The sequence below is a fragment of the Chiloscyllium plagiosum genome, chromosome 10 (assembly GCF_004010195.1).
Source record: "Chiloscyllium plagiosum isolate BGI_BamShark_2017 chromosome 10, ASM401019v2, whole genome shotgun sequence".
Taxonomy (NCBI): domain Eukaryota; kingdom Metazoa; phylum Chordata; class Chondrichthyes; order Orectolobiformes; family Hemiscylliidae; genus Chiloscyllium; species Chiloscyllium plagiosum.
In genome coordinates, this window is record NC_057719.1 from 74,938,133 (window position 1) to 74,953,241 (window position 15,109).

General features: G+C 44.4%; 1 protein-coding gene across 6 annotated transcripts in view; it reads left to right on the forward strand.

Annotated features, from left to right (window-relative positions):
• smoc1 (SPARC related modular calcium binding 1) overlaps positions 1–15,109 on the forward strand; it is a 247,025-nt gene that overhangs the window by 37,182 nt on the left and 194,734 nt on the right. For 4 of the 6 annotated variants that reach the window (XM_043698112.1, XM_043698113.1, XM_043698114.1 and 1 more), the window contains exons 4-6: positions 3,545–3,644; positions 6,259–6,306; positions 9,839–9,889. In XM_043698112.1, the coding sequence (XP_043554047.1) occupies positions 3,545–3,644; positions 6,259–6,306; positions 9,839–9,889 (199 nt within the window). The remainder of the gene's footprint in view (positions 1–3,544; positions 3,645–6,258; positions 6,307–9,838; positions 9,890–15,109) is intronic. The other 2 variants (XM_043698115.1, XM_043698118.1) reach the window with 1 other exon arrangement.

A 15,109-nucleotide genomic window follows, 5' to 3' on the forward strand; every position in this document is an offset into this window, starting at 1 on the left:
GGTACAATTGCAACATTTAAGAAGCATTTGGATGGGTATATGAATAGGAAGGGTTTGGAGGGATATGGGCCGGGTGCTGGCAGGTGGGATTAGATTGGTTTGGGATATCTGGTCGGCATGGACGGGTTGGACCGAAGGGTCTGTTTCCATGCTGTACATCTCTATGACTCCATGACTAGCCTTTACAGGCAAGAATGCAAACATCTAATTCTGTAAATTAGGGGGCTACGGCATTAGGAGGGAGCATGTTAATGCCCCTGTCTGGATATTGTGGGCAAATGAGGAGGGTTTGGATGGTCTCCTTGATAACCCAAGTCAGGCTCGTAAGTAAGCAATTAATACCCTTTCTCTGACTTAGTGGGTGGCAGGAGAGGTCCACTCCAGTTATGCAGCTTGGTAGGTTTGACCTGCTAACTGCTAGCTAGTGAAAGTGGAGGATGTGGGCATCTCCTTCCAGGCCGCAGATACTTAACACAGCCCCTTGCCTACCTCTACACCCTCCTGACCTTGCTTTGCTCCTTCCTATTTATTTTCTGGAGCCTGCGATCCCGACCCCAGCGAGATCCCCGAGTTTGCGAGCGTCCATGGCTACCTTTCCTCCTGCAAAACTAGCAGTGGCCACTGTTCCTGTTGGTAATGCAGAACGGCTGACTTCCGATTGGCCCGTCACTCTGTGAGCTGAGAAGCCATTCTGGAGATGGCAGGAATTCCCACCTCATTCTAATTCAAGGATCTTCATCTGAAAAATTAAAGCATGTTGACATGTTGGTGTATAATGAGCTCATTATCAGCCTGGAATCCAGCTTTCTGCCTCTAATGTTTGTTTCTAGTAGCTTCCTGACAATTGATCTTAAACTGACATTGTCACCTGTTTTTAAATAGTAGAATAACATTTGAAATTTGTCCTTTTCAGCTGTACAGTTCCCAAATCCATGTGAAATTATGACCACTATGTCAGCAGTTTCCATATCTATCCATTTTACAACCAGGAGCAGAAACTATCAGGTCCTGGAAATTTGACTATCTTAACTTCCATTAATTTTTAACTTCATATCACTTTCCACTGTGGAAATGATATGAAGTAAGAATTTAAGAAGTCTTCGATTATTATCCCATTATAACATATTCTTCTTTGTAACTCTCTTTTTCTTCAAATATTTATATTAAAAAAAAACATGGTTAGATTTCATTCCCAAGCAAGAGTTTCGATATTCTCAGCTTGCATCTTCTTTGTTTCTCAGTAGTACAGAACTTGAATATTGTTGATAAGAGAGACCTTGTTGTAGCTTTCTATCCTGCACTAATCAGGACAAATGCAAGAATGCAGAACTTCAAATAATCACAACAATTTATATGACGTGAGGAAATCAAGTTGACAGTGATTGGTTGTGGCATTGCAATGGAGAAAGCAGCGGGGTACTACAGACACCTTAAGCTCTCAGGTAATTCAGTAAATGTCGCGTCTTAAATAAACTCTTCTCATTTGCTGAGAAAGGTTCCTGAATGTGAATGGATCTTGGTCCTGGCTAATTTATGTGGCTCATTTCTGTTTCACAGAATCTCTTTCAAAGGAAGGTTCTCTTCAGTGCCTGGGTGAAATGTATCCCTTAACCAAAATTGCTAAAACCGGTCATTATTGTTTATGGAATCATGCTATGCACAAAGTGACTATGGCATTTCTGACATCACAGAATTTCAAAAGTCCTTAATTAGCTGTTGAACTGTTCCTAATGTCAGGAAAATGTAAGTTTTTCTTTTCCTTTAAGATGCTGATTGACAGACCAAAGAAAACCTTGCTAAGAGCAATGTCTTTCAACAAATGTCAACCCTGGGAATATCCTATTTGCCAGCAGTGCAGCAGATTTGCTGAGGGCGTTATATGAAGGGAGGGTTAAGCTTAAATAGTAACTGAGAGATATCAAGAGGAGCATGGATCAACTACAACTTGCATTGAAATATTGCTTCTAACATTGTAAAATTTCCAAGCCACTTATCAAGCATACGAACCAGCAGTTGACACTGAGCTACTAGAAGGAGATAATAGGGAAGGTAAGGCAGTTTTTAGAGGTTGTTAAAAGATGACAGAGAGGTAGATGTTTAGACTGGCTTTGGGAGGAGATTCTGGAGCCTGGGGTTTAGACAGCTGAAGATACATGGTGAAGCACTGAGATCATGGATATATAAGGTACCAATATTGGAAGAATGTTGAGATTTCAGAGGATGGCTGTGCTGGAAGGGATTACATGGATGGGTGAGGCTGGGCTGGGAGAGAGGTGATTTAGAAAGAAGGATAAGAACAAAGATGGGCTCAACAGGATAGTGAAGAAGGCGTTTGGTATGCTTGCCTTTATTGGTCAGTGCATTGAGTATAGGGGTTGAGAGGTCATGTCCCGGCTGTACAGGACATTGGTTAGGCCCGATTTGGAATACTGCCTTCAATTCTGGTCTCCCTGCTAAAGGGAGGATGTTGTGAAACTTGAAAGGGTTCAGGGTTTAAAGGATGTTACCAGGGTTGGAGGGTTTGAGCTGCAGGAGACGCTGAATAGGCTGAGGCATTTTTCCCTGGAGCATTGGAGGCTGAGGGATGAGCTCATAGAGCTTTATAAAATCATGAGTGGCATGGATAGGGTGAATAGCCAAGGTTTTTTCCCCCAGCCAAGGGGAGTCCAGAATCAGAGGCGATAGGTTTAAGGTGAGAGGGGTAAAATTTACAAGGGACCTAAGGGGCAGCTTTTTCATGCAGAGGTTGGTGCGTGTATGGAATGAACTGCCAGAGGAAGTGATGGGGACAATATTTAAAAGGCATCTGAATGAGCATATTAATAGGAAAGGTTTAGAGATTTGGACCAAATACTGGCAGATGAGACTGGATGAAGTTAGGATATCTGGTTAGCATGGATGAGTTGGTCTGAAGGCTCTGTTTCCATGCTATACATCTCTATGACTCTATAACAGCTGTGCTTCAATTTGAAGATTATTTCATGTACTGGCATTGGAAGCAGTCCAGAGAAGTTTCACTGGGTTGATTCTGGTATTGAGGGATCAGGAGAGGTTGAGTTTGTTGGGCTTGTTTTCATTAAAAGAATGGGAGGTAGCCTTATTGAAACATATAGGGTTCTTAGGAGACTTGGACAGGGAAGAATTGGAGAGGTTGCTTCTTTATGTGGAAGAGTTTAGGCCCAGAGGCATAATCTCAGAATAAGGGGTCACCCTTAGGACAGAAATGTGGAAGAATTTCTTCCCTCAGAGGGTAGTGAATCTGTCAAATTCTTTACCATAGAGGGCAGTGGAGGCTGGGTCATGAAGTGAAATCAGGACTGAGATAGATTTCTAATCAGTAAGGGAATCAAGGTTATGGGGAAAAGTCAGGGAAGTGGAGTTGAGGATTATCAGATCAGCCATGATCTCAGTGAAAGATGGAGGAGATTGAATGGACTGAATGGCTTACTTCTGTCTCCCTCTATGTGCGCCATGAAGGCCAATATACAGGCATGTTGGCTTAGTAACTAAATCATTCTTTGTTTTAACCCCTTTCGCCGGACAGGTGCAGTGCCACACATTCACAGGATACTGTTGGTGTGTTACTCCAGATGGGAAACCCGTGAGTGGATCTTCGGTTAAAAATCAAACACCCGTGTGTTCAGGTACCATGCATTTACTTCAGTGTTTACAATTGTCCCTTATTCAAGCAGAATAAGTGTTTCGTTGCATGTGCTACCTCTGACATGCTCACTCTAGGGTCACACAGAAAGACCATTTTTGCTGGAGTCTGTCTATTTATAGAGCCACAGAGATGTACAACATGGAAACAGGCCCTTCGGTCCAACCCATCCATGCCGACCAGATAAACTAATCTAATCCCATTTGCCAGCATTTAGCCCATATCCCTCCAAACCGTTCCTATTCATATACCCAGCCAGATGCCTTTTCAATGCTCTAATTGTACCCACCTCCTCCATTTCCTCCGACAGCTCATTCCATTCATGTACCACCCTCTGCCTGAAAAAGTTGCCCCTAGGGTCCCTTTTAAATGTTTCTCCTCTCACCTTAAACCTATGCCCTCTAGTTTTGGACTCAACTATCCTGGTGAAAAGACCATGTCTATTTATCCTACCCATGCCTCTCATGATTTTATAAAACTCTATGAGGTCACCCCTCAGCCTCTGTCGCTCCAGGGAAAACAGCCCCAGCCTGTTCAGCCTCTCCCTGTAGCTCCAACCCTGGCAACCTCCTTGTAAATCTTTTCTGAACCCTTTCAAGTTTAACATCTGCCTTAAGATCTCAACATTCACTTGTCTGGGTGCACTGGCGAGATATTTTTAATCTTGTAGAGGGCCAGCACAGGCATGGGAGGCTGAATGTCCTCCTCCTGTGCTGTAACCATTCTGTGACTTTATGAATACAGTCGAATCCCCATATCCGTGGATTCCATTTCCTCGGTTTCCGTTATATGCAGTTTACCGCGGCCCGAAAATATTACATGGAACATTTCAGAAGTAATTCCAGGGGGCTGCCGGGGTGGTAAATTTCCCATTTAAATGATAGGATTCGCTACTATCTGCTGTTTTGGGCATCTGCGGGAGGTCTTGGAATGTGTCACCCGCGGATATGGGGATAGGGGAAGCGGGCGGAGGGGGTGCGGTGGTGCTGGGGGTGGGGGGGGGGGGGTTGCTGCGGTACCAAGTTTCTTTCACAGTTAAACTGCTTCAGCACCTTTTCAACTTGCAAAGCCACAGTCGGGATGCCCAGAGGAGCCTGTTTCGTTAAGCTTTACGAACAGTTACTGAAGAATGGTTGACTATTTGCGATCTGGAGTGCGACCTTCCCTCGGTGTACATTCCACAGCGTTTGTTGCATTTTGCAAAAGAAAACCTGTGCCACTTTCCTGTCACTTCAAATATTATTCATAGAATGAGTTGAAGAATGCTGGAGCATTGCCCCCAGCTGCTGTGATCACACGTGGTTAATTTACAAGTCCACCAAGTCAGTTTAGCGAAAGGAAGATCCCTCAGGAAGATGGAGGGGCTGTGGGAACTGAAAAACACCGGAAGAGTTGAAGAATGTATGCAGGGGAATGGCGCGGAGTCTGCACATTCCTCCCTTTGTCGGTGTGAGTTTCCTCCTGGTGCTCTGGTTTCCTCCCATAATCCAAAGATGTGCAGGTTAGGTAGAGTGGCCATGCTAAATTACCCACGGTGTCTATGGAAGTGCAGGATAGCTGGATTAGCCATGGGAAATGCAGGGTTACGGGGAGAGGGGAGGGTGGGTTAGGTCTAGGTGGGATGCTTTTTGGAGGGTTGGTGTAGACTCGATGGGCCGAGTGGCCTGCTTCCACACTTTAGGGATTCTATGATGGTTTTGAGCTGGCAGCCACATCCTCTTGCATTTGTAAAACAATGTGACCAGTCTATAGGAAAGAAGGACACTTCTTCAGATGCTGCTGTAAGTAATTCAGACAATAACCCGGTTCTCTAAAAAGACATCTTTCTCTTAAATGGGTGGCTGGTTGGACATTAGATTGAATCCCAAACCTCTGTTTCACCACCTGATTCATTTCTGTCAGTCATTGGACAGTGAATGGAGGTGAAATTCCCTGGGGTTGCCTTTTGTTGGCCACTGGCTGGACAACATGGGGGAAAACCCACTTACACAGAAGCTAGGATGGAATATTTGGCTGCGTTCCTGCAGGGGAAGTTCAGTGAGGGATGTACAATGGGACAGAGAGAAATAAATCAATGAAGGTGTGGAGAAAGAAGACAGATCCTAAGCTGGTCGAAAGTGGTGATGAATACGAAGTAAAGATGCTGGTTGCAGTATATGATGAGTGCTTTTAACTGATGATGAATTTATCATTCATGACCAATTGGCTCTCTCCCTATTTACACATTGTTGTTGATGCAGTGGAGTGAGGGCGGTCCATGTTGAATATCTTTTATTGAATACCACCTCGGAACTATCCTGTAAGACCTTAGCACACTAATCCTTAGCTCACTTTACACCAAATATCTCCTCTCAATGGTTTTAACGGCATTTGCTTGAAGTATAACAGTGGATTCATTTCAAGAGCCCAGAGAATATATTTATACTTAGCCACTCCTTTCAAAGCAAAAGCAGAAATGCTTTGATCCGTAGAGGTGCCAAGATAGTGTGTGAACTCTCTCTCCCTCTGAAAACTGTCTGTATTCAATATTGATGGCCCCTTATTATTGAGTACTGTGAGTGATTGGTCTGTAAATGGCGATCTTCTTTATTTTGAAGGTTCAGTAACCGATAAACCCTCAGGACCCAGCAGTTCCGGCAGAAAAGGTGAGTTGAGTTTCCTTGCCTTGATCCAGCGGTCTCTTTCCTCTCTGCACGTTCCCAATGCATGGTAGTGATCACTGTGGTTCTTTAGACTATTGGGCAAGAGAGGAGGAGGAAGTCTTTATATGCCACTGATTATGATGGTGGCAAATTGTGTCCCTTTCTCTTAACCTTTAAAATGCGAGATTGCATTGCATGGTAGCTCGATTGGTCATCGGTATTCTGGTTTGGTTGTAGGTTGTTGGTGTATGAGATTTGTACATCTACTCGGTTGCTAAGCCTCACCTGCAGCCACCATGTTGCTGTAAGGAATATCATGAGGCTATAGTCCAATAGGTTGCTCCTTCACACAGTGTGCAATTGCCCCGGTACAAATTATAAATGTCTCGGTTGTGAATTTGTAATGCCTGACCTATGTGAACTGGATTTGCCCGTTGTGTCCTTGTGTTTCTTTCCCAGTGAATTGACTTCCATGCTACACATCGAGATGACACTGGGACCATGAATGTTTGGAATTTAATATAATGCTCTCCTCGGAATTCTAGGATTTTGCTGGTGTGGATTTTTTTTTCCCTGTGCTGTAGGGATCATCTGCCAGGCGCAATGGTGCTGGGAGGAATAGGATGTGAGCTTGTGTCTTGCTTCTGCACTTCTGGTGTGCTCCCAAACTTGGCATTGCCACGTGGGTAACATATTGAGCAGGCTCTCTTATGATAATGGGCAGGGAGGAAGATTGAACCACAGCACACAATGCCTCTCAGCTAACTTCAGATTTGCATGGGCAAAATTTGGGATTGCCAATCCCTAATGACTCTTTTGGCTACAGATGGAACAGGGCTTTGTGCAACCTGAACTGGGATTAAGGCTGGTGGAGGTAGTTACCAACACTGAGTATAATGGGAATGGATGGGGCACCGTGGAATTTCGTTATTGTTTCCTGTCTGCACTAATAGTGGGCATCTCCCAAACCCAATTCAGCTCAGACTTTCTTATTGATAAGGACACCATCTAGACATTGACCAGATTCTCACCTTTCTAACTGGAGGAGTGCCATCAATGGTCTGAGGGTTAGAATAAACAAGAAAAGCACAATGAGGTTGTGTTCATTTGTGCCTCATTATTAGGGATGCCACTTTTGTACACACTCAGTTTCAGACCCTCTGTGCCAGCATTAAGATAAACAAGTTGACTTGACACATATTAACAATAAAGCTCAAATGAATAACTTTGATGTTTGTACAGCCCTTACCAACTGCAAGTTCTTTGATGTAACCTACCTCACATTTAGCAAGTGTAAAATTTGCTTTTTCCAATTCAGTCAATAATGAAGATATAGAACATTACAGCACACTTCAGACCCTTCGGCCCTCAACATTGCACTGTCCTATGAAACTAATCTAAAGCCCACCTAACCTACACTATTTCATTCTCATCAATATGCCTATCCAATGACCATTTAAATGCCCTTAAAGTTGGGTGAGTCTACTACTGTTGCAGGCAGTGCATTCCATGCCCCTACTACTCTCTGAGTAAAGAAACTCCCTTGAACATCTGTCCTATATTCATCACCTCTCAATTTAAAGTGAAGTCCTCTCATGCTAGCCATCATCATCTGAGGAAAATGCTCTCCCTGTCCATCCTATCTAACCCTCTAATTATCTTATATATCTCATTTAAGTCACCTTTCAACCTTCTTCTCTCTAACGAAAACAGCCTCAAGCCCCTCAGCCTTTCCTTGTAAGACCTTCCCTTTACCAGGCAACATCCTAGTAAATCTCCTCTGAACCCTTTCCAAAGCTTCCACATCCTTCCTACAATGCTGTGACCAGAACTGTACACAATACTCCAAGTGCGGCCACACCAGAGTTTTGTATAGCTGGCACATGACCTCATGGCTCAGAAACTCAATCCCTCTACCAATAAAAGCTAACACCGCATGCCTTCTTAAAAACACTATCAACCTGGGTGGCAACTTTCCAGGATCTATGTACCTGGACACTGAGATCCCTCTACTCATCTACACTACCAAGAATCTTACCATTAGCCCAGTATTCTGTATTCCTGTTACTCCTTCCAAAGTGAAACACCTCACACTTTTCTGTATTAAACTCCATTTGCCAACTCTCAGCCCAGCTCTGCAGCTTCTCTATGTCTCTCTGTAACCTACACCATCCTTTGTCACGATTCACAACTCCACCGACCTTAGTGTCGTCTGCAAATTTACTAACCCACCCTTCTACGCCCTCATCCAGGTCGTTTATAAAAATGACAAACAGCAGTGGCCCCAAAACAGATCCTTGCAGTACTGAACTCCAGGATGAACATTTCCCATCAACCACCACCCTCTGTCTTCTTTCAGTGAGTCAATTTCTGATCCAAACCACTAAATCACCCTTAATCCCATGCCTCCATATTTTGTGCAATAGCCTATTGTGGGGATCCTTATCAAACACCTTACTGAAATCCACATACACCACATCAACCGCTTTACCCTCATCCACCTGTTTGGTCACTTTCCTCAGAGAAATCAATAAGTGTTGTGAGGCATGACCTACCCTTCACAAAACCGTGTTGACTATCCCTAATTAACTTATTTCTTTCTAGATAGTTATAAATCCTATCTTTTATAATCCTTTCCAACACTTTACCCACAACCGAAGTAAGGCTCACTGGTCTATAGGGTTGTCTCTACTGCCCTTCTTGAACAAGGGAACAACGTTAGCTATCCTCCAGTCTTCCGGCACTATTCCTGTAGACAATGACGACATAAAGATCAAAGCCAAAGGCTCTGCAATCTCATCCCAGGCTTGCCAGAGCATCCTAGAATAAATCCCAACCGGCCCAGGGGACTTATCTATTTTTACACTTTCCAGAATTGTTAACACCTCCTCCTTGAGAACCTCAATCCCAGTAGCCTTTATCTTAGTATTCTCCTTAGCCACATTGTTATATAACAATATGATTAGAAATTCTCAACTTCCAGTGTGGAGCATTGGTTGATTATACTTAGTTTGAAGACTTTTTAGTAAAAATAAATCAAGAAAATCTGATCAAAATATTTAACATAATTGTCCAATGTGGGAGTTGGAAACTTAGGATTTAGTGTCCTATTATGTACTAAGTAATAGGTAGTGTAGAAACCCCTTTCACAAAGCCTGAATGGCTGGATCCAGTCTAATCTGGGTTTTAAAGTTCATTTTAATGACCATCAGGGTTGATTTGTGGAACTCATTGGAAGTGGATTTAAAATCAATGAGGTATTAACTCTAAATATTTGAAACAAGATCCATTCTTCTGTTACCAACCAGGGGCAGATATACTGGGGCCCTGAAGTGTGTGTGTGTGTGTGTAAAACTGCTTCTGATGTCTTCCTGGTCAGCAGCAGCCATTCCATTGCTCCAAAGAATTGATGGACTCTGCTTCATCAGTGGTTACTGGTAGAGAGTTCCACGTTCCTCTCTTTCATTTTCTTTTCCTTACCTCCCCTCTCCTAGCCCTTTTGGTGATTACTTTAATTTCTGTCCTCTCATTACAGTCTGGCTTCACCCAGGAGGAAGCAGATGCATCAAAGCCGTTGTAGCCCCGGGTAATTTTATTGGACATTTGCCATGCTCATATTTGGACTGTTTTGCTTCTGCACACGTTTGTTGCAAATTGTAGTCTTGGCATCTTACAGGTCAGAGTCCAGCCTATCATACTGATGACTGCTGTTTGGAAGAGCTATCCAGTTAGTCCCACCTCCCTGTCCTTTCTCCATAACTCTGTTTTCCTTTTCCATTACAGATAAGATTCCCATTTAAAAGTAACCTCTATAACTGCCACCCTTTAAATAGTATTTCTTTTTTACCCTGTGCAGGGCCCCTTTTAAAGAGCATTTATCCTGGCAAGCACTTACATGTCTGTTGACAATCTCCATCTGCTCCTAAAGTAACATCTCATTCAAAAAGAGAACGCACAGGGCAAAAAGAAAGAATCAGACAGCAGCGAGTGTGCCTTTTTAGTAACACAGGACATATTTCTCTCTCCAACTTACTGCCAGATTTTAAAACATTGGTCAATAAATCTCTGCATGCTTCCAAAGAAACACAAAAGCAAAACGTTGCCAAAGCAAGGCCTGGGGCGGAGAATGTCAGGAAACTTCAGATATTGACTTTCCCTCGATTTTCCTCATTCCCTGCGGTCGGAAGACTGTCTTTAAGGACATGGACTGCTCATGTACCTTGCCTGATTAGTGAGACTGTGAGGTGTCTTGAGCTGTCTCTGAGTGTGGAGGAGCTCCCTACTGAGTCAGATGCTGTCTCCATAAGCGAACTGAGTCCCCAGCAGCTATTGCTTAATGGTCACCAAGAGGTTGTTGTAATTCTCTCCAACGAGAGAGAAGGTAACTGGCATCCCTTGCTGTTCAATGGCATTAGCGTCAGTGAATCAGTCACCAGAAACTGGCCTAGCCCATGGCTACAGGTGCAGAGCAGAGGCTCAGAATTCTGCAGCGAGTAAATCCTCTCTCCCCAAAGCTAGTCCCTCATCTACAAGTCTCAAGTCAGGATTGCAATGGAATATTCTCACTTGCCTGGATGAGTGCAACTCCAACAACTCTGAAGCTTGACACCATGCAAACAGGTCATTTGATTGGAGTCCCACCATCTTCAACACTCATTCTCTCATCACCCATTCACAGTGGCAGCAGTGTTTTAATCAGCTACAAAATGTACTGCAGCAACTCACCAAGGCTCCTCATGATAGCTCCCACAAAGCCCACAACCTCTAGCTCCTTGAAGGACATGAACAAAAGCTACATGGGAATACCATCACCTGCAAGTTCCCCTCCAAGCCACACACCATCCTGACTTGGAAATAGATCACCGTTCCTTCATTGACGCTCTCTTCCTAACAGCAATCAAAGAAGTAAATAAGTGGAGGTCTCTTCAGTGTGCTCACAGTCATGAATTAAAAAATAATTTTAAAAAATATGCAGCATGTTGTCATGTTCTGGAATGTGCTACTTAAGGGATTGCAGAATCAGATTCAATGGTTTTTTTCCAGAGGGGCTGGAATAAACACTGGGAAAATAAAAGGTTTTGCAGACCAAGAGTCATAGAGATGTACAGCACAGAAACCTTCGATCCAACTCATCCATGCTGACCAGATATCCTAAATTAATCTAGTCCCATTTGGCAGCACTTGACCCATATCCCTCTAAACCCTTCCTATTCATGTACTCATCTAGATCCTTTTAAATGTTGTAATTGTACCAGCCTCCACCATTTCCTCTGGCAGTTCATTCCATACATGCACCACTCACTGCGTGTAAACGTTGCCCTTTTAAATTTTTCTCCTCTCATCCTAAATATATGCCTTCTAGTTCTAGACTGTCCCTTTCCAGAGAAAAGCCCTTGTCTATTTACTCTATCCATGCACCTCATGATTTTATGAACCTCTCTAAGGTCACCCCTCAGCCTCCGGCGCTCCAGGGAAAACAGCCCCAGCCTGTTCAGCCCCTCCCTATAGCTCAAACCCTCCTATTCTGGCAACATCCTTGCACATCTTTTCTGAAACCTTTCAAGTTTCACAACATCCCTCCTTTAGCAAGGAGACCAGAATTGCACACAATATTCCAACAGTGGCCTAACCAATATCTTGTACAGCCGCAACATGACCTTCCAACTCCTATAGGAGAAAGTGAGGACTGCAGATGCTGGAGATCAGAGCTGAAAATGTGTTGCTGGAAAAGCACAGCAGGTCAGGCAGCATCGAAGGAGCAGGAGAATCGACGTTTCGGGCATGAGCCTTTCTTCAGGAAGATTGCTGAAGAAGGGCTTATGCCCGAAACGTCAATTCTCCTGCTCCTACGATGCTGCCTGACCTCCTTCCAACTCCTATACTCAATGTTCTGACCAATGAAAGGAAAACATAACAAATGCCTTCTTTACTATCCTATCTACCTGCAACTCTACTTTCAAGGAACTATGACCCTGTACTCCAAGGTCTCTTTGTTCAGCAACACTCCCCAGGACCTTACTATAAAGTGTATAAATCCTGCCCTGATTTGCCGTTCCAAAATGCAGCACCTCAGATGTATCGAAATTAAACTCCATCTGCTACTCCTTGCCAATTGGCTCATCTGATCAAGATCCTGTTGTAATCTGAGGAAACTTCTTCACTGTCCACTACTGCTCCAATTTTGGTGTCATCTGCAAACCTACTAACTACACCTCCTGCATTCACATCCAAATCATTTATATAAGTGACGAGAGGGTCGGATAGTTCTTTTAAAGAATCAATGTAGGAGCAATGGGCTGAATGGCTTTCTGTGACCTCTATCTCCATTTTGAGCTGCACTATGACCTTTTGAAATAATTATTGCACTTTCCAAACACAGCTGTCAAATTCTTTCTAGCAGGCTGTGGTTTATTGTGTTTACCTGTTTGATTTCCTTTTCTTCCCTACTTCAGACCATTCCTCTGCCAACCTTGCCTTTCATTCCCAATGCACAAAGCCTCGCAGTTTCAGAGGACAGGGGTTTATTTGGACCCAGGAGTTCCCTTCAAATCTCCAGCTATGTATTTCCCTAACCTCATGGCAGCACAGGAACTGTAAACTTAGGTACACTCTCAGCTTTTTCTCCACCTGGATTGCAACACTTTGCAACTCTGGCCTTTGGCACTTAGGTGCCATCAGCATCCACATCTACAAATACTGCCCACTCCCCCAGCCACATCTGCACCCTTCCCCCTCAAGGCCAGGAGAAGGGAAGATGACTGACAGGCATCCCCAGGACTCTGAGCTCAGCAAACGCCTGGCTGGCAGCCAGATGCTAACATTTAGCTTCCAGCCAGCAATACCTTAGTCTCGTCCAGCAAGGCAAAACTTAATTGGTGTTTTATTTTTCATGTAGAGCTTTATCAGTGATCCTTCTTCTGGTACTTAACTTTTCAATGAAAGGCTAAATCTCATTATCTTCATTTATTATCTCACTTGCTGATTTATCATGGTTTGTAAAAGGAGAACCCTGAGTCTGCTTATTGTAATGTGCTTTGTGCATTTGGAGTAACGTGCTGAGAGGTGGACAAGGGAATGGGTTTTTTGTGTCGATGAGTATTTGACGTAGTTGCTGTATTGGAATAAATGCAACAAATCCAGTGATTGAGATAGCAGCAGGATGTGAAATACAAGAGATTCATTTTGATTTCAACGAGACAATGTTCCACTTGCCGAATAGCTGAATGAATGTGTTATTTGTTCCCTGATTTTTTAAGAAAACACATTGCTGCTTCTCTACAACTGAGGTTCCTCCTCATCCTGTGTCTTGTGCCAACCTCAACTGCTTTGGAAGTCAGGTTGTTTGTCATCTCTCTCTCTCTACACTTTTCCCATGCAGTGGAAATGATTGGCAGGGGAATCAACAGCGTGGTAGGCTGTGATAGGATCAGTCACAGAACCATAGAGGTCATAGAAGTATTATTGTGTAGAAGGAGGCCATTTGGCCCGTGGTGCCTGCACTAGTCCATTAATTGAACTGACCTGATGCCAACCTCCTGCCTTATCTCCATAGCCTTGCTCATTATTTTTATCCAGCTAACCATTCAGTGCTCTGTTGAATGCCTCAATTCCACACATTTCCAGGTTGTTCATTCCATACCCTGACTACTCGCTGAGTGAAAACATTTCTTCTCATCTCAGATTTACCCCTTTTGCGATCTCTTGAAACCCTTCTCTTGGTCTTGATCCTTTCATAAGCGGGTGTAATTTCTCCTTATTTACTCAATCCAGCCTGCTCATGATCTTGAAAAAACCAGTATCAGACCTCCTCTAAGCTTTCTGCTGTCCAAGGAGAACCTTACATTGCCAGGAATCGAGCTGACACCACGGCTGGTTCTCGATGGTGGGAGGGCTTTGTAACTGTATGATCCTGAGGCTCGCTGGGGCAGTCAGAACTCCAGGGGCTCTGGTCTGTACAGGACATCCTCCTTGCTTACCCAGGGAAGGTGATGGCCTAGCAGTATTATCATTGGACTGTTACTCCAGAGACAGCTACACTGGCACCACCCCCCATCTTTTCTTCCGTTACATCGATGATTGTATCGGCGCTACCTCGTGCTCCCATGAGGAGGTTGAACAGTTCATCCACTTTACTAACACCTTCCACCCTGACCTCAAATTTACCTGGACCGTCTCAGACTCCTCCCTCCCCTTCCTAGACCTCACCATTTCTATCTCGGGTGACCGACTCAACATAGACATTTACTGCAAACTGACCGACTCCCACAGCTACCTAGATTACACCTCCTCCCACCCTGCACCCTGTAAAAACGCCAACCCATATTCCCAATTCCTCCGCCTCTGCCGCATCTGCTCCCAGGAGGACCAGTTCCACTACCGAACAACTCAAATGGCCTCCTTCTTCAAAGACTGCAATTTCCCCTCCGATGTGGTCGACGCGCTCTCCACCACATCTCCTCCACTTCCTGCACCTCCGCCCTTGAGCCCCGCCCCTCCAGTCGCCAACAGGACAGAACCCCACTGGTTCATCCTCCGTCATTTCCGCCACCTCCAGACAGACCCCACCACCAGGGTTTTATTTCCCTCTCCACCCCTATCAGCATTCAGGAGAGACCAGTCCCTCCGTGACTCCCTCGTTAGGTTCACACCCCCCCACCAACCCAACCTCCACTCCCGGCATCTTCCCCTGTAACCGCAAGAAATGTAAAACTTGCACCCACACCTCCCCCCTCATCTCCCTCCAAGGCCCCAAGGGATCCTTCCATATCCGTCACAAATTCACCTGCACCTCCACACACATCATTTA